The following is a 23,661-nucleotide window of genomic DNA, read 5'->3' as shown; positions in this document are numbered from 1 at the left end:
AATCGAAGGTGCGGGGGAAGGACATCAGACTAAGCACAAAAAAGCAGTTTTAAAGAAATTAGTTATCAATCTAGATTATTTACAAGTGCATAGCTCCAGTGGCTTCCTAATACTGGAAGGAGCATTCCAGACGACCGCAGAAGCGCACCTGAAAGCGCACGATACGGTGACCATGCTTGTTCGATGGCGAGCCAAACGCCGCTGCGAGGAAGACCGGAGTTCGGGCGATGGTTTACGCTCCTTGACGAGCTCAGCAAGGTACTGCGGTTCATTTGTGGCGAGCACTAGGTGTGCAATGAGTGCGACCTCGTGATTTATTCGTTGGGCCACCGAAACCGAAATCCAATGCAGCTCAGCGAGCACTGGACGGACACGTTCGGATCTTGCAGTGCCCGTCACGACACGTGCCAGAGGGTTTGAGACCCCAAACGATATCAGATGCATTTACAGTGATTTGGTCGTAGGCTATAGAATATAGAATGTTGGTTCAAACTCCTGCTGCCCTGGGGTGTTGTACTGCTGGGACACACGCGCAGAATAAAATGAGACGGAGAAAGAAAAAAAATCCTGATAATAACATCACGCGAAAAGAACTGTATTAAAATGTAAAGCATGCCAAAGTTGAAATTAATGGAGTGCTTTCTACAGAAGCCTTTTGGTGTATAAGGCTAAATCGATATTGTATGTCCTTTGGAGAGAAAGATGTCCTTTACACCAGATACCATATTAATTCACAAAACGGAATGGAATATGTATGTGTAATTGTGATATTAGGCATTTTCAAGTATGGGTGTGAGCAGCATATCAAATACGGGCAAATGAGTACCCAATGCCGTGTGGAATATGATGAGAGATGTAAGTGGTAGGTGAAAAGACATTCTGCCAAATGCAAGCGTGAAGAATTATAGCAAGTTGTCACAGAAATTAATATTTAGAATGGTTTGACGTATTAAGGACACTTGCCTATAAACGTGGTGTGTCACGATCTTACATCGTTATCTTGAGGAGCAAGGCAAACTAATTAAAATTAATCCTTTTTTAATTTTTTTTTCAGCCACGCTCAGAGATGAAGGTCAAGATGGGGGACGCCGCGCAGGCTTGCACGGAGCGGGCGGCGGGGTCCGGGGTCGAGGTCACGCTTCCTGGAGAGGCTCCGTCACGGGATTGCGAGTCTGCTCGAGCCGCGTTCGATGAAAGGTTGGTACCGCGGTGCGCGCGCGCACGCACGTGCGTGCACATTGAACTTCTTTCGCACCGTACTGTCCGACGTGTTCTCGGGTTGTGCCCGATGTCGCTCGGCTTGATGTCCCAGCGTTTCGCTCCATTTGCCTTCATGAACTGAAGCTTATTCAGGGCCCAATGCCAACCATGCTCCACCACTGGTGGCACGCATTTACCTCTATAATAGGGCCTTTGCATGTACAAGTTGTATGTATGGCTGTTGAACTTCGTTTGCACCATACGCAGCCAACCGTGCTAATCGGAGGTAGCGATAGTATTATTGAACAGTGGCACACATCAATCAGAATATTGATTTATACTGGAGGAATACGATGAGCTATAAAGCTTTTTTTCACAGATATCCAATCGATGTTAAATTGGCACCAACATGCTGTCTACAATTCTACAAGTGTGCTGTAGTCTTTTTTTAATATCGTTTTCATGCTAAACACCGCATGTTAAATATTCCCATTGGCCATTTTATTATTTTCGAGGGTACTTTTATAGCGAGCGGTACTTGTAATGACCAATGGAAGGTAACACCCAAAGGCAGTTACCCTCCCTTGCTGTGATATGTAGAAATGCATATAATATTACGTAAAAAAAAATATTCCGAAAAACAGCATAACATCTTTTAAAAAAAGGCCTACGTGTTCTTATAATTTTTTCACTGAAAATGTAACAAAAAAACAAGCCCAAATAACAGAGAGAGTGTCTCTCTCCATCTCTCTCTCACCTACACCAAATTCACACACACACACACAAAGCCGCCACGGTGCAATGATTGGCAGAGCACCTGCTCGATCTCCAGGCACGGCAGGTGAAACTGGTGCCGGTTGCACGACATTTCCCCACGCCTGTCAGACGAGCCAGCAGCATACGAGGGTACACTGCAGCGGTCGCGTGAGCAAGCACATTCTACGCGCTATCTTATGCGTACACCATAACGTCAAGCTGTTTGAAGCTGTCGACCGCACTCACACTGGAGTGACCTTGGGCCTGCGTTGTGAGGCTCTGACGCGGGGTTCACGGCAGTCGTCCGCTACCGCCGAGGGAGTGCAAAACCAGGAGGATTGACCGTCCGATCAGCCAGTGAGGCTCCGACACGGCCGTGGTGATCCTCATGAGCTGCACCTTCACCTCCCCAAAGTGTGTGTTTATGTTCATATGAAATGGATTTGAAGCTTTCGTGACTGCAAGGATTCATACTCTTAGTTCTTTCGGTAAAGTCACGTAGGTAAAAAATGAAATCAAAATTAATAAAAATAAAAAAACAATAAAATCACGACGTTTCGGAGGCAACACAAGCTTCCGTCTTCAGGTGAAACTGTCACAGCAAAATATCTGTATCAAGTGACGCACTATCTTATGCGTACAGATATTTTGCTGTGACAGTTTCACCTGAAGACGGAAACTTGTGTTGCCTCCGAAACGTCGTGATTTTATTGTTTTTGTTTTTTATTTTTATTAATTTTGATTTCATTTTTTACCTACGGGACTTTACCGAAAGAACTAAGAGTATGTTCATATGAAATTAATTAAATTCTGCCGCGGCAGTTCGTAGTAAATAAAACAAGAATGAACAGGCATGGGTCTATTTAACCCCATGTAAGCACGAGGTAACAGTTTGGCAATGGACTCATTGGAAGAAAATTATAAATACAAATCCGGCAGCATTTGTTTATGAACCAAACTTTTAAGGAAAACATTTCCTAAAACACAAATGTTGCTGGAAAACATTGGCCCAGTGTTGTGTTTAACCGAGTGAAGGGAATGCTTGTCTATCTTTTTACGTTCCAATTATACTGGTAGGAACCTCCTGGTTCCACCAGCCCACAGGGGATTATTGTGTCCGTCCGTCGTGCATCCAAAAATGTGAGGGGTATGGCTGGGTGGAGAGGGGAGGGAGGGGAGGGGCTGGGTGGGGAGGGTGGGGCTGGGTGTGGGGTGGGAGAGGTGGGGCTGAGTGGGGAGGGGCTGGTCACCCCGTGGTGCCCTTATAAAACTCAACGTTTAACCGACTCACGCCGCCTTGTGCCCGCCCTCACAGTCGGGCATATTTGCGGAATACACCACGCCGCCGTTGACCTTGGCCATTGACCGAGCAACCCAACGTTCCTACCAGCTCCCTCCGCAGGAATGTGTTATTACCCACAATTCACCACAGCGTGCATACATTTTGTACAGTGTTGCTCCAACTGTGCTGAATGGTCCCTGCTGTGTTCTTGGAAACTTAAGCAATTCGGCGCCATTGGTTGGCAAGTCGCACTTTGCTGATGAGACTAAGCAAGGTGAAATTTCTCCAGAGTTTGTCCGCTTAAATGAATGACGCTGGAAACATTTCTTTTTCTAGAAATCCCTTTCATTGCATGCATGTATGTATGTTGAACTTCTTTCACACCGTACATAGCCAACCGTGCTAATCGGAGTGAAAGATACATGCTTAATTTTTTATTGAGCAACAGATACTTGTTTTTCTATGGTATTATATTTTCTGTAAAGACTTGGCTTGAGACAACATACTCTTTGGTTCTTTCGGTAAAGTCACGTAGGTAGAAAAATAAAAGAAAAATGTAAAATAACAGATCACGACGTTTTGATCGCAACACAAGTGATTATCCTCATATGTGTTCTTCCTGGTTCAGCAGTTCTACTGCTGGATTATTTTTTCCGCCTGAGGACGATCGCTTGTGTTGCGCCCGAAACGTCGTGATCTATTTTATTGTATTTTCTACCTTCGTGACTTTACCGAAAGAACCAAAGAGTATGGATTCCTGCAGTCACGAAAGCTTCAAATCAAGCTTGAGACAAACACTGTCGAACAATTTCAGAATGCATCGGGTATTTGTGTCTCTGTGCATACCATTTAAAGCATAAACATTGTGGCGATTAAAATATGTAATGCTTTACAATTAAGGTTGAAAGCACTTGTGCCAGCGACCATATGGCATCAATACCAGTGTCCAGGTCGTGTGTGTATTATATATCTAGAATGGTAGTGAAGGAATGTGTTGTAGGTCATGTAAAAAATCTATATAAAATTCATACGACCCCAACACTCAACTTTGATTGCCCACATAGCTTCGGCCGAGATGGGGGGGGGGGGGGGAGTCAAATCAGTAGGCAAACTAAACGAAGCGCAGGGTCGCCTTGATGGTAGGCCTCATCTTGCTAATCACCTGCATCGACGCCGACCACTGCTTTGTGACAAAGACGTCAGGGTCATTCGAAAGCCGAGGTCGCGTACGGCGCATCCGACGTTGTCGAAATCAACCTCGTCCAATGGTGGCCCATCTCTTAGTTTTGTGTTTAAGTTCACGTGGTTCTCCTGCTCCCACGCTGCCGCAGGTTGCCTCCGTCGGAGAAGCGCGGTTTCCCGCGGGGCCACGGCTGTGAGAGGCCGGGCGGCGACGACTCCAGCGGGCATCGGCAGGAGCCCGGAGCCCTGCACGAGCGATCGGGCTCTCCGCAGTGCCCCCGGACCCACCACTGCCACGTCTGCGGCGTCTCCTTCAAAAGCAACGGTGAGACGCGTCACAGCGAGGATGCTGGGAGAACCGCAACTGGTGCGCCGGGCTGGTCTGTAGTCACCACTTCTACCGCCGACTGATCTCTGCATGCTGACGGAAATCTCTGCTGAACTTGAAATGAGCAACAACACCGCTAAGTGGTGGCGACATCACCACGGCGCATGTGTCGTACGAGGTGCACTTTGGGGCCAAGTGAAGTGGCGAAAGCCCCACTGGCAGGAGGTCACGTGACAAGCCCAGGTGTCACGGGTTGACTGACTGAGATGGCTGGCAGATTGCAAAAACCGTGCTCCCCACTGTGCCAAGTCTCTGCGTTTTAGCCGACCTGCGCTCTGCTCGTTGTTGTGAGCGTCACTCCTCTATGAGCACTCATCAGTTCTCATGCACACGATTCTATGCATTTTTGTGAGAGCAGGACAAATGGATACATTGTCACTCCCCTGGTGGCATAGTTTGGCATTATGAGCCTCACAGACTTCCTTTGAATCCTGACAATCCTGAAAACTTCAGCCTCCAGAAAATCCTATCTGAGCCCCAGTTCACTGGTCCAGTCCCCTGTTACCTGGGTCACCCAAGGGAGCATTTCATTGAAGGTGGCCAGGTGGTTTGAAGGTCAGAGCATAAACCTGGCACCGCTGAGGTTCTGGGTTCCATTTCAAGCAAGTTCCTTTGGCTCAACCGGATCCTCAAGTTTAATGAGTTGATGGAATCAGCCTGAGCACTTTAGACTGCGCCAAAAAAGGCTTTACATTTGGTTCCGTACTTATTTGGCTAAATTACAGCGTTGAAAATTGGTTTTGCCTGCCATGTGATGAACCTCACTCTCATACACAGAGCAGGTGGGAAGTGCTGCTATTTACTGCGTGTGGACCAGAGGTCACTTGGAGGGATTTTCCAACATGAAGGGTCACACTGCTCTGAGGAGGGAATACATCTTCATGTGATGTGATTCTGATAGCACAATTGGGATGAAATTGGGGAGGGGGGGGGGAAAACATTTTTTTTATTTTTAGAAGAGAGCATTTTTACTGCACATTGGCACAATCTTGCCGTAAGCGTTGTCCTCGCGGGAACTCACAAGCGACGTCCCTGCAAAGGTCAGGTGGTCCCCGATTGATCAAAATTTACGAGGCGCAGCTCGTCGTGCTGCGTGCGCGATGGCACCCGTGATCTGAGGTGGCAGTGACATCGGGCCCGTGGCGTAGCTATCGAGAGTGTGCAGGCGGTGCAACTGCTCAGAGGCCCGCGGGATGGATAGGCCCAGATGCTGGGCTATGTAGAGGGGAGGGATGGTGGGGAATTTGACAGAGGGCACCGTTTCATTCCTTGTGCCGAGTGCCCGTGCCAACCATGCTAAGACAATGCATTGTATTGTGCCTCCCTTAATTTTTTGACCAGAATGCAGCAGGAAAATGTAGCAATTGGAAATAAATATGTTTTGGCATGCCTCAAGCAACAACAAAAAAACACGACCAAAATGTGAATTTGTGTGGGAGTGCCTGTGTAATGGCATGTGTCAATCGAATTTGCTGCTGAACTTGAATGGGCACCCTTTGACATTGAAGTACAAGGAATATATATTTTTGATAATGCGAATCCATTAAGCAATTGCTTTATTGAGGGATTGTAGAGGGTCCTTATGGGCACTAGACTGTTCACGTCAAATATTTTTGGACAATATTTTTTTCTGATGACAGTGTAATATAATTTTAAAAAAATCAGCCATTTATCAGTTCAATACAAGATGAAGACCTCCCTAACCACACCACCTTGATCATCTGAGTTTTTTGGCTGTGCCTCACCACTCTGTGTGGCTGATCGAGGATTTCAGAACTAGCTCAGATATCACTCGTCACTGACACTAGCCCAGGCCAGGAATTGAATCCAAGTAGCCCGGTTAAAGTGTGCTAACCACTGCGCCACCGCTCCCCACGCTAATTTCACGAGGACAAATATCTGTTGTACAAAGGAAAATGAAACCACCCACGGACTTTGATTCACGTGGTAGTGGAGATTGTACACTTGTAGCTGTAGCCTTGGGAAGGACACAAGGAGCAGCCGCGATGCGCTTCACTTTTAATAAACAAGAAAATCAATATGAGTTGCTCTCTTGTTCCACTAACCCAAAAATGATTGAAATTCTGTGGTTTGACCTTGGCTTGTCCGAATATGGCTCAGTGTGAATAGGTCAGGGCCGTACGGCATCGTCACACATTTGCCGCACTGTTCGCAGTAAGAAAAACGGGTTGGGCCTACGGCGAGCAAATTAAAATACTCAGCCGGTCGACGGGGAATGTCAATTTTTCCTTGAAAATTGAGGATTTATAAATCGCATGAATAAATAAAAACCCCTACAAAATATGAATGCCGGTTAAATGATCCGTTCGTAATTCGGGGCGTTGATAGAGGGCCTCTTTCTAAAAATATGACGGCAGAGTAAATTCGTTTGTTACCCTCACTACTTGCTTTGCTCACCCACTTTGAGGCCCTAAGAGTGCCGATTATGGCAATTAAATATTAACTTTGCATCGGGCTTCTGAATGCATCGCGTGGCTTTGCCTGTTTGAATTGCATCATGCCGGCTGTTCTCTAAAGTGGCTTCATGACACTTGACAGCATTGAAAGTTGCTCGCTTCACTGTTTCTCTTTCATGTTCAGTGAAAAAAAAAACACCCCCTCGATCTATTCGTTTGTAATGAATGGCTTAAAAGAGAGATATTTTTTTTCAGAAATTGGAAGTGGCATTGGTGGCCCCGCGCTCCCATCACATGGAGGGAATGCCTCTATGAGTGCTAACACATTCCTGCGGAGGGAGCTGGTAGGAACGTTGGGTTGCTCGGTCAATGGCCAGGGTCAACGGCGGCGTGGTGTATTCTGCAAATATGGCCGACTGTGAGGGCGGGCACAAGCCGGCGTGAGTAGGTTAAACGTTGAGTTTTATAAGGGCACCACGGGGTGACCAGCCCCTCCCCACCCAGCCCCACCCCTCCCACCCCCCACACAGCCCCACCCTCCCCTCTCCACCCAGCCCCACCCCTCCCATTTTTGGATGCACGACGGACGGACACAATAATCCCCTGTGGGCTGGTGGAAGCAGGTGGTTCCCACCAGTAAAAGTTAAAGTTAACTACATTTAATGAGCATAGTTCTGTGTTCTGTGCTGCCGCAGTGGAATGGGTTCACTAAGTACTGATTCGGATCCGGGATGATACTCTTGGTAAAACCAGGAATAAAGGTAAGGCCATACTGAAATCCTAGTTTAAAACTTTAAACTCCGGTTTGTAATGGCCGTGTCTGAGCAACGAGTCAGTAACTTTGAGGGCTTGGTAAATGATTTATGTCATTCACACAAGTTTACACCAAGTTATCCATATTAGCTGAGCCAATAGTGGCTTCATAAAACATCATACGAAATCAGTTTTAAACGAACACAGCCAAATCCAACTCTGAGGATATATATTTTTAGACATATCACGTACATTTTTTTTATCAGATGGTTCTGAAAGCACAACTTAGGTTGTAATCGATTAAAAATGTGATTTTTTAAAATACAGTTGAGGTAAAGGGACGAGAATGCTGAGTTGGCACCCCTGGGGTGTGTAGTTCAACTCCGGATGTGTTTGAGAGATGTGACGTCACATTAAAATGCGCAAATTTAAATAAATATAGAATTGTTATAACAACACAAATTGTTATAACAACACTCCTACAACATCAGAGTGCAGCGCTGCTATAAATACGCACTACAATGACAATAGTTTAAAGCGATTTGAAGCATGTTTTATTTTCAAAATGGAAATATGGTTTTGGGGTGGGGGCAGAGCTTTGTGACGTCATATTTGAGGGAGGGTCTGACTTTTTGTGACGCCGTGTGACGAGGGGGGAGGGTCAAAAATCGTCCAAAATCGCGTGACGTCATTTATGGGCGGCCCCAAAGGCGGGAACACAGAGGAGCGGGGAGCGGTGGCGCAGCGGCGAGCGCTGCGCTACGAACCCAGCGACCCGAGTTTAATTTTCCCGCTCACGGCCACCAACACCAAGTGACGATTATCTGAACCGGTCCTGGAACTCCCCTAGGTCGACTCAGCCTCAAATGAGTACCGGATGCGGTGGAGTGTAAAAAAGAATCGCCGCTGGGGAGACAAAGGCGATCGGGCGTGGTGCTGGCCACCTATCACCTCGTGTGCCCTGCCGGACTTCATAGGTGCTACTCGCTAAACAGCCCTTGCCCCATCAGCCTGTTAAGGCTACACGGGAGATGTTTGTCTTCGTCTTTACCCACGTGGTGCAAACGTCGCGCGGGCCTTCGTTGGCCCATAACTCTCTCTCCACGGCACTCTAATCTTTATTAGCCGTGCTCACCGACAAGAGGAGGACGAAGAAATAAATCATCTCGCAATGATTCCCGTGGTCTTGTCAACCGGGAGCGGGCACTGCTATGTCGGGAGAGCTCCCACGGGTGCACGATGTTTGCCCAAATCGTTCGCTAATAATCCCATAAATTGGGAGACACGAGCAAAGATAAGAGAGACATCGAAATTCTCGGCTTTTTTTCGGGAACTGTGATCGGGGGGGTTAGTATACTGGGGGAAGACGGTGTGACCCGGGGGACATCGTTCAGAGGAAGCTCTACCGGTCTTTTTCTTAGGTTTTTTCGGTAAAATCACGTAGGTAAAAAATTAAAATTAATAAAAGTAAAATAAAATAAAAAGTCTTGATACAGCTGTCGTGCTGTGACGGTTCCACCTGAAGACGGAAGCTTGTGTTGCCTCCAAAACGTCGTGATTTTTATTTAATTTTTATTTTATTTTACTTTTATTAATTTTTATTTTTTACCGACATGACTTTACCGAAAACACCTAAGAATATGAATCCTTGCAGTCACGAAAGCTTCAAATCTAGAACTCTACCAGTCTACCAGATGAGATGGCATGTGGCATGCTGTGGCCACGGGTGATTATTTATGAATTCGAGGCTGGTCAGCTCATTGTTGCTTCTGCTCCGTTCTGCTCGTAGGACCTGAATTCGATAAGAGGGCTCGTGGCCGTGTGGGCTGTGTGAAATGGCCACAGTAGGGGCAACAGGTGGTGCATTTGCCAATCATCTCAGTCAGTCAACCCATGGCACCTGGTTCTGTCCCGTGACCTCCTGCAAGCGGGCGTTTGACACTTCAGGTGGCCTTAAAGTGCACCTAGTCTGGCACAAACGCCGTGGCGACGTCACCACCACTTAGTGGCGAATGGTGGATTTTTTTGTTGTGGCTGACATAAGTATTTCAGCGGCAATTGTTTTCTTCTTCTTCGTTTAAATTAGTGAAACGAGAAGGACCCTGTAAACACAGCTTGGAAATGATGTTCGTGCATTCATCAGCAAAATTGCCTGCGAACGCGGTGAATTTTCTCCCAATAAAACAATCGGTGAGGCCGAATGGATCTATTCTCATTTCTGGTGGCAGTTGGTTAACACCAACAAGGATGGGAATGAGGGCCTGTGTGTTTTGAGAAACAGGTTTCAAATTGTAGTCTTGATTTAGCTGATTGTCATAGAAATTATCACGGTAGAATTTATATTGCTGGGTTTTTAATAATAAGTTTGAAATTCAAATAATATAAACAGATATGTTGAATAATTTACTGTTTAACAGTAGAGCTTCTTTGTTTATTTTAAGCATTGTTTTACTTCTTCTTGGTTCTTTCGGTAAAGTCACGTAGAAGGGAAATAATAAAATAATACAAATAAAACTTAATAAAATACAATTCTCACGACGTTTCAGCCACAACGCAAGCCAGCCGTCCTGCTTGCATTGTGGCCGAAACGTCGTGAGAATTGTATTTTATTATGTTTTATTTGTATGTATTATTTTATTATTTCTCTTCTACGTGACTTTACCGAAAGAACCAATAAGATGAATCCCTGCAGTTACGAAAGCTTTAAATCGACATTGTTTTACTTGTTATCAGTGATTATAACTGTAATTGGGTAGACTTCATGACACGCCGCTTATAATTAAAACATTCACTGCATTCAAATGCATTCATTCGAAAATGTGTAAAAAAATACGAATGAATGACACTTGGATTTTTAAATAGTGACTTAGGAACCCGGTAAACTTATTGTATTTACATTTTTGTCTTGTTGTTTTATGTTTCCCAAAGGAAACCTAGTGAAACATATCAAGTCAAAGCTGCATGGTGAGCAGTGTTTGGAGCTGGGTCTCACCCCCAAGGAGCAGGAGGTCACAGTCGAAGGTGAACATTCCTTTACCCTAAGCAGGCGTGTAATGGTCATCGTTTCGGTTAGTTAAATGTTTGTCGACTTGAAGAAATACATCAAGGATACCACATTTGTTGTCCTTCCCCCGCGCCTTCGATTAGCGCGGTTGGCTACGTACGGTGCGAAAGAAGTTCAACATTTTCTTGGTTTTCGGTAAAGTCACGTAGAATGGAAATAATAAAATAATAAAAATAAAACATAATAAAATTATTCTCACGACGTTTCGACCACAACGCAGGCAGCCGTTCTCAGGTGAAGAACAGGTCTGTCGAGGAGACAGCGTCTTTCTTTCTCATTCAGACTCTGTCTCCTCGACAGACCTGTTCTTCACCTGAGGACAGCTGCTTGCGTTGTGGCGAAAACGTCGTGAGAATTATTTTATTATGTTTTATTATTTTATTATTTCCATTCTACGTGACTGTACCGAAAGAACCAAGAAGATGAATCCCTGCAGTCACGAAAGCTTTAAATCGAAATTTAAGTTCAACATGCATACATTTCTGGGAGACTCAATCAGAACATATGGTGAACTGGCAGCCTCTCTGTCAGCCAGGCCCACTCGGCCACTACCCCGTGCGGACACAGCGAGTGGCCTCGTGATTTCTCACGTTGGTGCGTCTTACTGCCAACAAGCCCAAGCTACTCCTGCTCCAGCCAACCCCTCAACGGGGCTCACTGCTCGGATAGCCCAGGCCTTTGCCCCTATCACGAGGTGAGCATGAAGTCAGACAATCGTAGACTGTGACAAAATGCAGACTTTCACACGAGCTTCAGGACGCAGGGACACCCTCTCTGAAACAGGGAAGGTCCAAGAAGTTTGGTAACCTCATGATAGACGCATCAAATTGTGAATGGGGGGGAATACATTTTTTGTAATCCATAATATAGGTTTTTTGGGTTAGGTCGCGTAAATATAAATGTGTCGTTAAACCCGCCACCACCCGACACAGCCAATCAGTAAGGTTTGTTACGTAAACAGAACGTGGCCAATTCGTCACGAGTACAGCACACCGGTGTGTTGGAGAGCAAATCCACAACATTGGCAATCTGATTACGACGTTTCGCCAGTAATTACAACTAGCCTCATCAGGCAACAGACAGATTTGTGGAGAAGTCCACCTGTTTCGTCCCTTAAATAGAGGGATAGATGTGATGATGTCACTTGCGAGCCCTTCACGTGCAAAGGGGGTTGAGGCGGTTAATGAATGCATATAAATTACAATGTGTATCCATTGCCGGTTGTGTTATGCATATGGTGATCAACGTGCATTATGCGTGCACGTTGTTATTGTACCTCCTGTGGTTTGCGTGCAATAAAATAGCAGTAGCTGTTATTGTCTGCATACAGGTAATCCCACATTGATGTATGATGACATGTGTAGGCATGCATTTACACAATGTATCATTTGATGATTCACTTCCAAGCAGCGCTAAGCCTGTAGCCATCCGAACGGTTAAACTTATTTTTGACTTCTCTAAATTTCTATAGATTCTCAAATTAGTCGTGGCCAGTAGTAGCTAGTTTTGCACTTAACTTCAACATCATCAAAATCAATTCAGTGCCCTTGTTGGCACGCGTGTTCTGCCACTGCCGACAGTTGTATTTGAGAGTATTTAAAATATATTTTGTGTTCTTTTAGTCTCGTGCTAATCATTCGTCCAGTCAATTCCTCAGTTGCATTTAAAGGACTAACGAGACCTCGGCAACCACTACATGTGCTACATTCGGCACAATGTAGAGACAACACATCATCGAATCGAATCGTGACTCTCAAATCATGACCTTTCATTGAATTGCAAGCGGGCCAAATCTTTGCAGTGAAAAGACCCTGTCACACAATGACCAGTGGAAGCCCCCCAAAGGTAATGAGTGCACGGTTTTCGAGGTTTGTTACCACAGGGGAAGTGGGCCCTGAGAATCCCGAGGAGAGGGCGCCAGGGTGGCGAGATGTTAACTACCTCGCCTGGTATGCAGGAGGTTGTGGTTTTGGCCCTGACGCTGATGCCTGTATATTTGGCGTTTGCGTAGGGTACGGGTACGGCCGGGTACGGGTACCCGTTTGCGACCCTGGTGCGGCCGGGTACGGGTAAGGAATCAAAACCCATTTGAGACCTCTGGCGATGAGCTGGCACCGCTGAGGTGCTGGGTTCAATTGCAGGCATGATCCTTTGACTCAACCGAATCCTCAAGTGAGTTGATGGTCTCGTCCTGGGTCACCAATGACTATTATTATTTAGATTATTTTGCTGCTATAAATGTCCACATAAGCCACTCTATTGAGCTAATCATTTGTGGCCAGGTCGCTTCTAAAATATAAGTTAATACCTCAGTGCGCTTTGCCTGGTAGGATGTGGACGGTTTAGTTTCATTTGTATGCATTTGGGCGATTTGTTTACCATTCCTGTGCTTTGTACGACTGTCATGTTTTTGTATTGTTTGTTGATAGTGACGTTTTTACCCACCCCTACTGGACATCTGTGAAACAGATCTTTATATTCCTCCAGTATAAATAAATATTCAGATTCTGACGATACAAACAACTTCATCACATTCAATTTGGTTCTGCACTTCAAACTGGCTCAATTCCACATACGAGAATTAAAAATATCGGCTTTGATTATAATTTTAGTTCGAAGAACGTTACTCTCATACGCAGAGTGGGTTCGAAAGTGTCGCCCTCCACCGTTTGGACCAGCGGCCGCTTGAAAAGGATCTCAGAGTTGTAGCTCTGGGATATCCACTTCCTTGTGCTCCATTCGCTCGCACAAAGGGGTTTTGCAGTTCTCCGCGAGAGGTGTGAGCGGATTCCTCATCTCTTGACGCGACGCCGATAGGACAATTGGGGATTTGAAGCTTTCGTGACTGCAAGGATTCATATTCTTAGGTTTTTTCGGTAAAGTCACGTAGGTAAAAAATTAAAATTAATAAATATATACGGAGCGGTAGCTCTTGTAATCTCTAATTTACTTGATACAGCTGTCGTGGCTGTGACGGTTCCACCTGAAGACGGAAGCTTGTGTTGCCTCCGAAACGTCGTGATTTTTATTTTATTTTACTTTTATTAATTTTAATTTTTTACCTACGTGACTTTACAGAAAAAAACCTAAGAATAGGACAATTGGGATGGATTTTGCGGCGGCGGCGGAGAGAGAGAAAAAAAGTGTGGCAATAAATAAATAATGAATGTGCCGGGCCTCCCGCAGGTCGAACTCTTCTGAGTGATGGGGTGAGGTATGAGCTGGCGGGGGGGGGGGGCAGGGGGGGGGGGCAGTGAGTGCAAGCAATTTGAACGCAACAGAGAGTGCTTAACCCTAAGCACGTTACGGGCCCATATGTGCGTGTGGACCATTTTTCTAAGGACACGTGGAATTATATAAACACAGCAACAGCGATGCTCGCCTTGGTTATTACAAATGTGGCTGGTGTGTGTGTGTTTTTTGTATCATGGTCACTGATCACAGGGTTCAGAGACCCAAGTGCTCAGTGGTCAGCAACAAACAGCACTATTGAAGGTGTCATGGATACGTTAATATCAGTGGTTACAAACACATTTTCTAAAGACGACTGGCAAGCATGGAAGAGTAGGCCAACATTTCCCTTTAGAGGGGGTCTCTACTCGAGGGGCCCTATCGAGCTTCGTATACTGGAGGCCTTCTGCCAGCAGTGATGCGAGCAAGACATTGCAGGGCTGAATCTCTATCTTCCTTCTCTTGTTTTTTTAATTAACTATAACCTCGGGATATCTCAATTCGTTTGGCAGATTCAGACTAATCGGATGCTACTGTCTCCTTGAGTAGGGAGCTGGTTCATGGCCGTGGGTTTGCAAAATAACCTCATCTACCCTGTTGTAGAGAGCTGCCTTTTTCAGGGTCCACCATCCGTGCCGGGGAATTTAAAATAATTGAAAAGCGACTAAAAAATATATCTATATGCAAGCCCAGTTTGTCGACTGTTGCTGCTGCACGCATGCTGATAAACCATACCAATTTCCAAGGGAACGTTATGCCCGTGCGCTCATCTTGTTGAAATACTGCACTAGTCAGCGTGTGAATGGGAATGGGCTGATGCATTGAAATTATTTAACTTGCACGGGCAACTATAACAAGTATTGGGGTTTTAAAAAAATCTGCGTGGTAATGTGTGTAATATTACAAAGGTAAATATGCAGCCCTGAAACTCCTTGCTCATGCCACTGCTGGTGAAAGGGCCTCCACTATAAGTATTTCTAGAGCCGATCTCGAGGGTACTTTGGGCTACTCTTCCACATTGGCCAGGCATCTTGGGAGAGGTACCCACACTTTAATCCATCATACGCAACTTACTCATCAAATAATGTTGATGAACCCCATTTACGCTGCTGGTGTCACAGGTGTGTGGAAATTATTTAAAGAAACGTGCACCATTGTTTCAACTGCCGTGACGGGAGATAAGTTATGGGACATGTGGATTGCACGTCCGAAAAATATATATGTATCTTCTTGGTTCTTTCGGTAAAGTCACGTAGAAGGGAAATAATAAAATAATAAAAATTAAACATAATAAAATAATACAATTCTCACGACATTTCGGCCACAACACAAGCAGCCGTCCTCAGGTGAAAAACAGGTCTGTCGGAAAGACAGCGTCTGAATGTCATTCAAACGTCGTGAGAATTGTATTATTTTATTATGTTTAATTTTTATTATTTTAATATCTGCCTTCTACGTGACTTTGCCGAAAGAACCAAGAAGATGAATCCCTGCAGTCACGAAAGCTTTAAATCGATCAATATATATGTATGTTGAACTTCTTTCGCACCGTATGCAGCCAATTGTGCTCATCGGAGGTGAGGGGAAGGACAACCTGTATAAATACAGGGTGATGCACTCCATCCTCCGAGTTTAAAGTTTAAATGTAAAGTTAAAATGTCATCGTCCCTTGACGTGATGCCCGCAGCGCAATTGGAATTAAATTACAACGAAAAAATACGAAAGGAAGCGAACGCATTTAAACTATTTTTCTAACATCGACTCATTATTGTGCCGCGTTGTTTATTTTGTCTCCGGGGCTAGGAGAGGGCAGCGACGAGGGAAACCGAGGGAGCGAGCACGCTGCCGAGGAGCCGGATGAGCCGGAGGAGGAGGACGGCGGCAGCGAGAGCCGTCGCCACGCAGCCCAGTTCACTCTGCCCGTCGAGCAACCCGAGCCTCAGCCAGGCCCATCTGGTGTTCGCACTTCCAGGACAGCAGCGGCAGCAGCAGCAGCAGGGGCTTCTGAGTCTCCAACCCGAGCGGCACAGGAGCTACGGCCGGTGAAGCCGATCACCGCCACCGCATTTTCGTCCCAAGCGTTCGCAGGGATCGGCGAGTCTCCTGCCGGGCACCCCCCCGCCGGTTCAGGTGCCCGTGATCTCCCCTTGGACGCTGGCGAAGCAACCGGTGCCGCTTACCAAGGTCGGTCCGGAGGACCCCAGGCCGTAGCCAACGCGTCGGTCACGCCCGCGACGGAGACCCTGACCCAAGCGGGAAGCGTTTCTGGGACTCGGCCGGGCGGAACGACCGACGCGGCCACCGCCGCTTCCTTCCCCGTGGAAGGATCGGCATCGCCGCTCGAAACTTCGTCCTCTAGCGGTCGGGCCACGCCATTCCCGAGGGAAGCCCTGCCGGAGCACTGCCGCCAGTTCCCGCGCTACGCTCGGCCGGCGGACGCCCGCGAAATGTCGCCGCCGCCGCCGTCCTCGACGTCCGTGTCGATGTTCGCGAGCTCGCCCCCGTCGCCTGTCCAACTGCCAGGCCCACTCCTGCCCGTGCTTCGCCCCTCGTCGTCCGCCGCCGCCGCCACCTTCTTCTTCCCGGACGCGGGCGACGTTCCGAGCAGGCCCGGCCAGTACCTGCCGCCCGGCTACGGGGCGGCACCCTCACGGGAAGCCACGCTCGCCGCCCTGTACGTGCGTTGCCCCAGGCCGGAGCGCTCCTTCCTCTACTCGGTGCCGCCGCCGCCTTCGCCCGTCCCGTGCCGCTCGCCCGGCCTCGGAGGCGCGGAGGCGGCGGCGCACGGCTCACCCGTGGAGATGTCTCCCAGGACGCCGCCGTGCGAGGTGGTGAGGATGCTGTCGCTGGACGGGCCGCCCTCCCCCCTGGAGACGGACGAGGGCAACGTCACGCCGGGCGCCGCTTTCCCGGCACCTGGGGCGCCGTACCTGGCTGCTCGGTATTCGGACGACGCCAGGGTAAGATGGGAATCAGAATGATCGGAATGTTTATTTATCCTGGAGGAATCCGATGAGCTGCAAAGGTAGGGGTGGGTTAGAACGTTACAACATCAAACAGCACAAAAACACGATAGTAGTGCAAGGTATAGGAAAGGTAAACAAATCACTTAAAAAATAACTAATGAGACTAATACAATTTTATCTTAGCAGGTAAAGCCCACTGAGCTATTGCCTCATTTTTCAAAAGCGATCTGGCCACAAATGATAGCTCATCAAAGTGGCTCATCATGTGCAAATTAATAGCAGCAAATTAATCTAAATAGTCTCCCAGCCAGTGCGGTCCTCCTGCAGGGACAGTGACAGCTGATTGAGTCTCTGGAGGGAGCTCAACAGAGCCCCCCGTTGTCAAACATGATGCTTATTCACAGCTCTTTGTTAATTGACTGCGAGCAAAATGCCTCCTTCTCACCTTGTCAGCCATGGATATTTTTTTTTTTACCATACTTCAACGCTCAAGTCAGTGTGGGTTGGTGAGGGTTGTTTTTGGCCTTTTCTGCCATACTGGCCCTAGCTCTTAGAAAGAGGTGGGACTACCCACACTTTGCCCCATCACATGTGACCGGTCGATCGACGAACTGTAACATTTTCTTTTTTTCCCCAATTTAATTTACGTGGCATTCATTTCTCCCACTGGCTGAGGGCCGTAAGCATGAGATGCGAGGGCTTACCCCATGCTCAAGGGTGAAAAACCACTTTTAACTTTTGACATCGACGGTACAACTCGCGACACATGCTCAGTCGCAGACAAATTAACGTCTCGTCAATTGCGCCCCCCCCCCCCCCCCCCCCCTTGTCCTCTGCGCGTGTGGTGGCGCAGACTCAGCCGGGCTACACCCTGGTGGCCGACGTCATCCCCCTGCTGCTGCCCACGAGAGCGGAATCGCGAGCCATCGCCGGGCTGGGTTCGGCGAAGCAGGACCCCGTATTCAGCCACCTGCCACTGCACTCCCGCCAGCCCAGCCGCTCCCTACTTCCCGTCGCTCCCCTCGGCGCCGTCGCGCCGCCACCTGCTGCCGAAAGACCGCGCCTCGCCGAAGCAACGACGGCCACGCCACCCGGCGGCTCGGCTAGCCGGACCCCCGAGCCGACGGCCGACGGTCACGTGGGCGCCGGGCCCGTCGCCGACGCGGTCCCCCGGACGGACCGCGCCCGGTCCCCCGGCGGGGGGCTGACGTCGCTCTCGAGCGAGGAGGTGCCGTTCGGAGGCGCCGGGTTCCGGGCCGGCGGCGCCGCGACGAGGCTGAGCCCCTCGCAGCTCGCCGGGCTGGTGCAGCCCCCCGTGTGGAGCGCCACGCTGCCCAGGACCGGCGCGTCTCCCCTGCGGGGCTACTCGTCCGTGTACGGCCGCCTCGCCCCCGCGCGCCCTTTCCCTCTCGACGCACCCCCCTCCTTTGCGGCGCTCGGTCCGGCTCTGCTGAGCGGGCAAGCCCCGCCGCCGTCGCCGCTGGTGCCGCACGTCGGCCCGGCCGCCCACTCGGGCTTGGTGTACCAATCGGCGGGAGGTCTCTGCGCTCTGAGCGAAGCTCCGGCCGCCGCCGGTCAGGGGGCGTACTTGGTCGCCCGAAATTTACCTTCTTTGGGCATTGCCTATCAGCCTGGACCGTCGGGTCATTATGCCCCGGGGCAGCCGTTCCCTCCCGACGTGCTCGCTCGGAGCCGTGAGGGCTTTGGCGCTCGTCTTCCGGCTCCTGCAGAGGAGCAGAAGGCATCTGCGCTCAACTTGGCCCCCATCTCGCACGCCGTGGAGTTACCCTCCGCGTACTCTCCCATGCCTCCTCCTCTACACGTTGCCTACCCGGCCGGGTGGAACACAGTCGCTGGGGTGCTGGCACCTTCTTCGCCCACGTTGATGTTTTCCTCTGGGAAGGAATTCCATGAAGGTCAGGTCGGTATGACGTTCCGACCTTTGGAACAACCCGCTGGTTTGATGGCAGCTCCCGTGCCGACGCAAGGCTCTTCGCAGACCAGATTTCCCTTCCCTTTCGCCGACGTCGATCGGCGCAGAGACGTCACCTCGGCCACTGGTTCGTCTCCTCCCGCTTACCAAGGACCGCCGCCGCCGCCGATGGCTCAGCCATCGCTCGCCGCTCACGTTCATCAGGGTAGGGAGGGGTGCTACGCGCCGAGTCAGCTTCCGCTCGGCGGGCACCGCTCCTCCCCGGCCGGCGCCGCGTCCCCCTTCCGGGGTTTCCTGCCGCAGCCGGGAGAGGGCTTCCCCGCCGCGGCGACCCGGCCGCCCCTCGCCGGCCTCGTGTGCCAGGCGGGCGCCGAGCCGCTGCTGCCGGCGCTGCTGGGCACGGCGCAGGGCGTGCTCGGAGTCCCCATGGTGCAGCTGCTCCTCCCGGCCACGCAGTTCTCTGCGCTCGCCCCGGCCATGACCTTCATACCCATCCAGGGCATCGTGCAGGGGCCTCTGCAGGGGACCGCGGCCTCGCCCGATCGGCCCGTCAGCCCCGCAGGGGAGCACGCAGGCGGCCTCGGCATCCCCGCGGGCTCGGGCGACGGCGGGCACCCGCAGCCGGCGCCGCCGACGTCCACGACGCCGGCGGTCGCCTGTTCGCGCTGCCCTCGACTGTTCCCGAGCGCGGCTCTCCTCTGGCTGCACGTGAACGCCACGCACGCCGAGCCCGGGGACCGCACACCCCCGGGCGCCGGCGCGGCCCGTGCCCCGGCAGCCGCCAGCCCGGAGCCGCACGGCGCTCGGACGTTCCTGGCGGCGCAAGCGGCCGGGCCCGACGGCACGGGCTCCGTCGTGCCGCCCGTCATGCAGACCAGGGCGGCCTCCTCCGTGCGCTCCCAGAGCCTGGGCGGCAGCGGCGGCCGCCTCCAGGCTCCTCCGAGGAGCGAGATGGAGGGGCGGGAGTCGCCTTGTCTCAGGGAGCACCAGGGCCACAAGGAGTCGGAGCAGGGCTCGGGGTATTAGCTGCTGCTAATGCTGCTGGGACAGGTCGAGGGGTGGTAGGGGGTGGGGGGGGACCAACGTGGAAGTTGATTATTTAAAATGAAATTTTGCTGTGCCATGTCATGAAGACCTTGCTCACTTAAAACGAGTCTATTTCTCAGCTGTTTTTGTATCGTATCTGTAGGTCGTTGTCAACATTCGCTGGATGCGCGTGTCCATTGACGTTGGTATTGTATAACATGAAGATGTTTCGCCGTGACAGTATGTAAATATGGGGGTATATTTATTTAATAACAAAAGCAGTGGTGGGAAACTGACGATGATAGTAAGTAATTTTTCACGAACACCGTCTTTGATCACCGTTGTCTTGAAGCTGTGTTTATTTATTTCCCCCCGAGGTCATTGTTATCACGTGACACCAGAGAGTAAGAGTCACTTCTTGTGAAGTGTGAATTCTCGTCACGAGTTCAGTGGTGGTGTTTTTTACATTCGCTCTAGAAGAATCCAACCGTAATTGTCGTTTGCTAGCTACCGTATTATAGCGTACGGGGTTTCCTTTGAAGTTGTGGAACGTTTTATATATAAAAAAGTAGTTTCCGTACATGGAGGTTTTTATGTAAATTAAAGTTTACACTTTTTTGGTCTTATTATTGTGAACGGAGGTTGAAGTCTTGTTGAAAATTGCAATGCTGCACTTGTCCATATTTTTATATAGATACAAGTAAATAAATCTTGTTCAGTGTAAAAAAAAAACCCTGTGGCAGTTGTTGTGATGTGGCACTGTTTTGACTTCGCAAGTTGAACTCTTGCCTGCCTATCGTAGATTTCCATCGACGCACCGAAGTCGACGCCATTCGTTTGGCAGACACAACATCGCTGGCCGGAGGGTGAGTGAATCTTGGTTGCTTCGTCCGCACGAGGAAGGCGTTCATCATCATTTGAAGCATCAACTCCACGACTTTGATGGGGAATTATTTTTTTCGGGGAGTGGGGTGTGTCTATACAACCTGTTGCATCGTGTACCACTTGACAACATGCATCGGAGAGCGAGAGACCACGAGAATCCCTGCGCTGTGCCATCAACCAACAACCCGTGTACTCTTCATCGAGGCTCTTAATTGCACTGCACATTTATGACCAGCAGATGGAGGTGCCTCATCGGCGGTAGATGACCATGAAAGTCCAAGCACAATCAAGACTATTCGTGCCCACTAACTGGGCATTTTCCATACAAATACCATCGTTATCATCAGTCAGCCACGGCTAATCCACTGCTGGAGGAAGCCCTCCGCAAGTCGGCGTCATCCTTCACGGTGCCGTGATCGAGCGATCCACCCGGCACCAGCACACGAGCCGATATCATGGCTCCTTCTCCACAGCAGATGCCCTCTTGTGATTGACGAGAACAATATTATTCATCAGTGACCGTTTTCCCATTGAGTGCCAGTGAGAAGAGGTTTGCTCAGTGGCAGTTCCACGAATTGGGAAACCTCACAGTCGAAAGTTTCCAATATCCAAACACATATTGGGTGTACTTTTGAAGATAGTTATGTACTGTCGAGTTTTAGAAAGTGTGCTTTAATCATAGCATAAGTTAATGGTTTGAGAAACACACGAGACATTGAATGCACCATCACCACCCCAAGCTGGATGGAAAACAAATTCAGTTTGTCTGAGTACGTCCAACATTGTGGTATTTTGAGATCATTTCTTCCTTATAAAAAAAAGTGGGCCAATTAATTACGTCTGCTCTACAGTACTATAATTAGTTGACGCGGCGGCGGCGGCGAGGAAGGACGGACGATTCCGTCAGCGAGTGTGGGGTTTGAGGCGACACAAAGCGGGTGTGTTAATCATAAAGTGACGACGCGTTCGCTTGATGACGTTAAAGGGGGAGACGTAAATCGGGATACTGCTGGATTAGGTGACGGTGTTTGGGACTTGTCCGGTTTAAAATCAGCCCAATTAATCAAAGAGTTGACCAAAAACTTGGAGCCTCAAAGCAGGGGGAAAATGGCTATTGACAAATATGCAAAGTTTTTGCGCTAACAGCTACCCCATCGGCTTCTGTACCATCATGAAACCAAACACAGGTTGGAGAGTGTTACAGAATGCCTATGCAGGCTTCATCCTAACTTGCACATTGATTATAACACAGCCACTGCTGTTCCCATAATGAACGCAGGCCAGTGTGCTTGTGAATGCATACACTGGTGAGCTATAAAAAAAAATGTGGATTGCTCATAAAAGACTACGTGTTAAACTGGTGAGTTTGTACATTTAAAGTGGCATCACCAAACCGAATATTTACATGGCAGAAAGGAGATCAACATTCCTGGTTTAAGTGCTCCTTTGCCTTTCCTCACTTTTGCTCTTTCATTTTATTAATATTATAATTTCTACAGCCGTTTCGTAATCCCCTGCAAGGATAAAGCCCTCTCATTTTAGACCAGCGGTGCTGGATAAAGCCCTCTTGGCTGCTGCAGCGCCACAAAAGCCACCGATGTGTTGCGCTACACTCCAGCATCTGTGTTCCCGCATTTGCCAGCAAAATGAAGTACGGTCAATTCATCCCCAGTACCCGCATGGTAGGGGCCTGCATTTAGCAAGTGTGTTGATAGAATAGACTACTTGTGCATACACATTTTGTACATACCAGCACATTGCTGGTTTAAAAAAAAAGTGTTTAATATTTATTGATCATATCACACAGCTGGTGTTTGTTGTGCTGGCTTCTCTGCTTGTTCACTGTGGCTTTTATTAGTCCAGCATTGTAGAAAATGTAAAGGGGAGAAGGGTGACGTCGACTGTGATCTCATGTAACTCAAGACCCACGAGTTAAAAGAACAGTTTATTATCTAACAGTAAACATAAAAATAAACGTTTTTAATTTTACCAGGCTAAGGCCCACTGAGCTATATAGCTGTTTTTTCAGAAGCGACCTGGCCACAAATGATAGCTCAATGAAGTGGCTTATCTTATGGAAATTGATTGCAGCCAAATCCTCTAAATGCGTGATGTTGATTCTAAATGTGGGGGGAAAAACCGGAGGACTCGGAGAAAAATCAACGCGACCATGGGGAGAGAGACACGCAAACTACAAACACACAGGCGTCAGGGGTGGGGTCGAACCCATAACCTGTATACCGGGCGAGATAGATAACATCTCACCACCGTGGCACCCCAATAAATAACGTGCAACCCTTTGTTAATGCCCTTGCTGAATGAAGGTATCCCTACTTTATGTTGATCGTAGGGTTTGTTTGACCATACTTCACTACGCTGGTCGGTACGGCTCGGTGAAGGGGTTTAGATGCCACTTGCCACCGACGTTAGGGCATTACCAGGAAGCGAACTCAGGTCACCATGAGCGTGTTAATCACTGTGCCACTATAGCCCTGCGACATTTGCTTGAGACACTAAAACCAAGGGCAAAATATGGAAGCAATGTCTCTTTCATTTGTATCTGTCGCTCCACATCAAA

General features: G+C 48.9%; 1 protein-coding gene across 1 annotated transcript in view; it reads left to right on the top strand.

The window, feature by feature from the left end:
* The window catches only part of LOC133344165 (transcription factor HIVEP3-like), an 86,273-nt gene extending 65,373 nt beyond the window's left edge, over window positions 1-20,900 (top strand). The window contains 5 exon segments of the mRNA XM_061554170.1: window positions 1,055-1,197; window positions 4,570-4,745; window positions 10,907-10,999; window positions 16,077-17,233; window positions 18,093-20,900. Of these exon segments, the coding sequence (XP_061410154.1) occupies window positions 1,055-1,197; window positions 4,570-4,745; window positions 10,907-10,999; window positions 16,077-17,233; window positions 18,093-20,198 (3,675 nt within the window). The 3' untranslated portion in view covers window positions 20,199-20,900.
* Window positions 20,901-23,661: the final 2,761 nt, after the last annotated feature.

The sequence above is a fragment of the Lethenteron reissneri genome, chromosome 19, assembly GCF_015708825.2.
Source record: "Lethenteron reissneri isolate LAM-NWPU_2019-01 chromosome 19, ASM1570882v1, whole genome shotgun sequence".
NCBI classification, from domain to species: domain Eukaryota; kingdom Metazoa; phylum Chordata; class Hyperoartia; order Petromyzontiformes; family Petromyzontidae; genus Lethenteron; species Lethenteron reissneri.
Note: the sequence above shows the minus strand (reverse complement) of the source record. Positions and strands in the feature narration are given on the sequence as shown.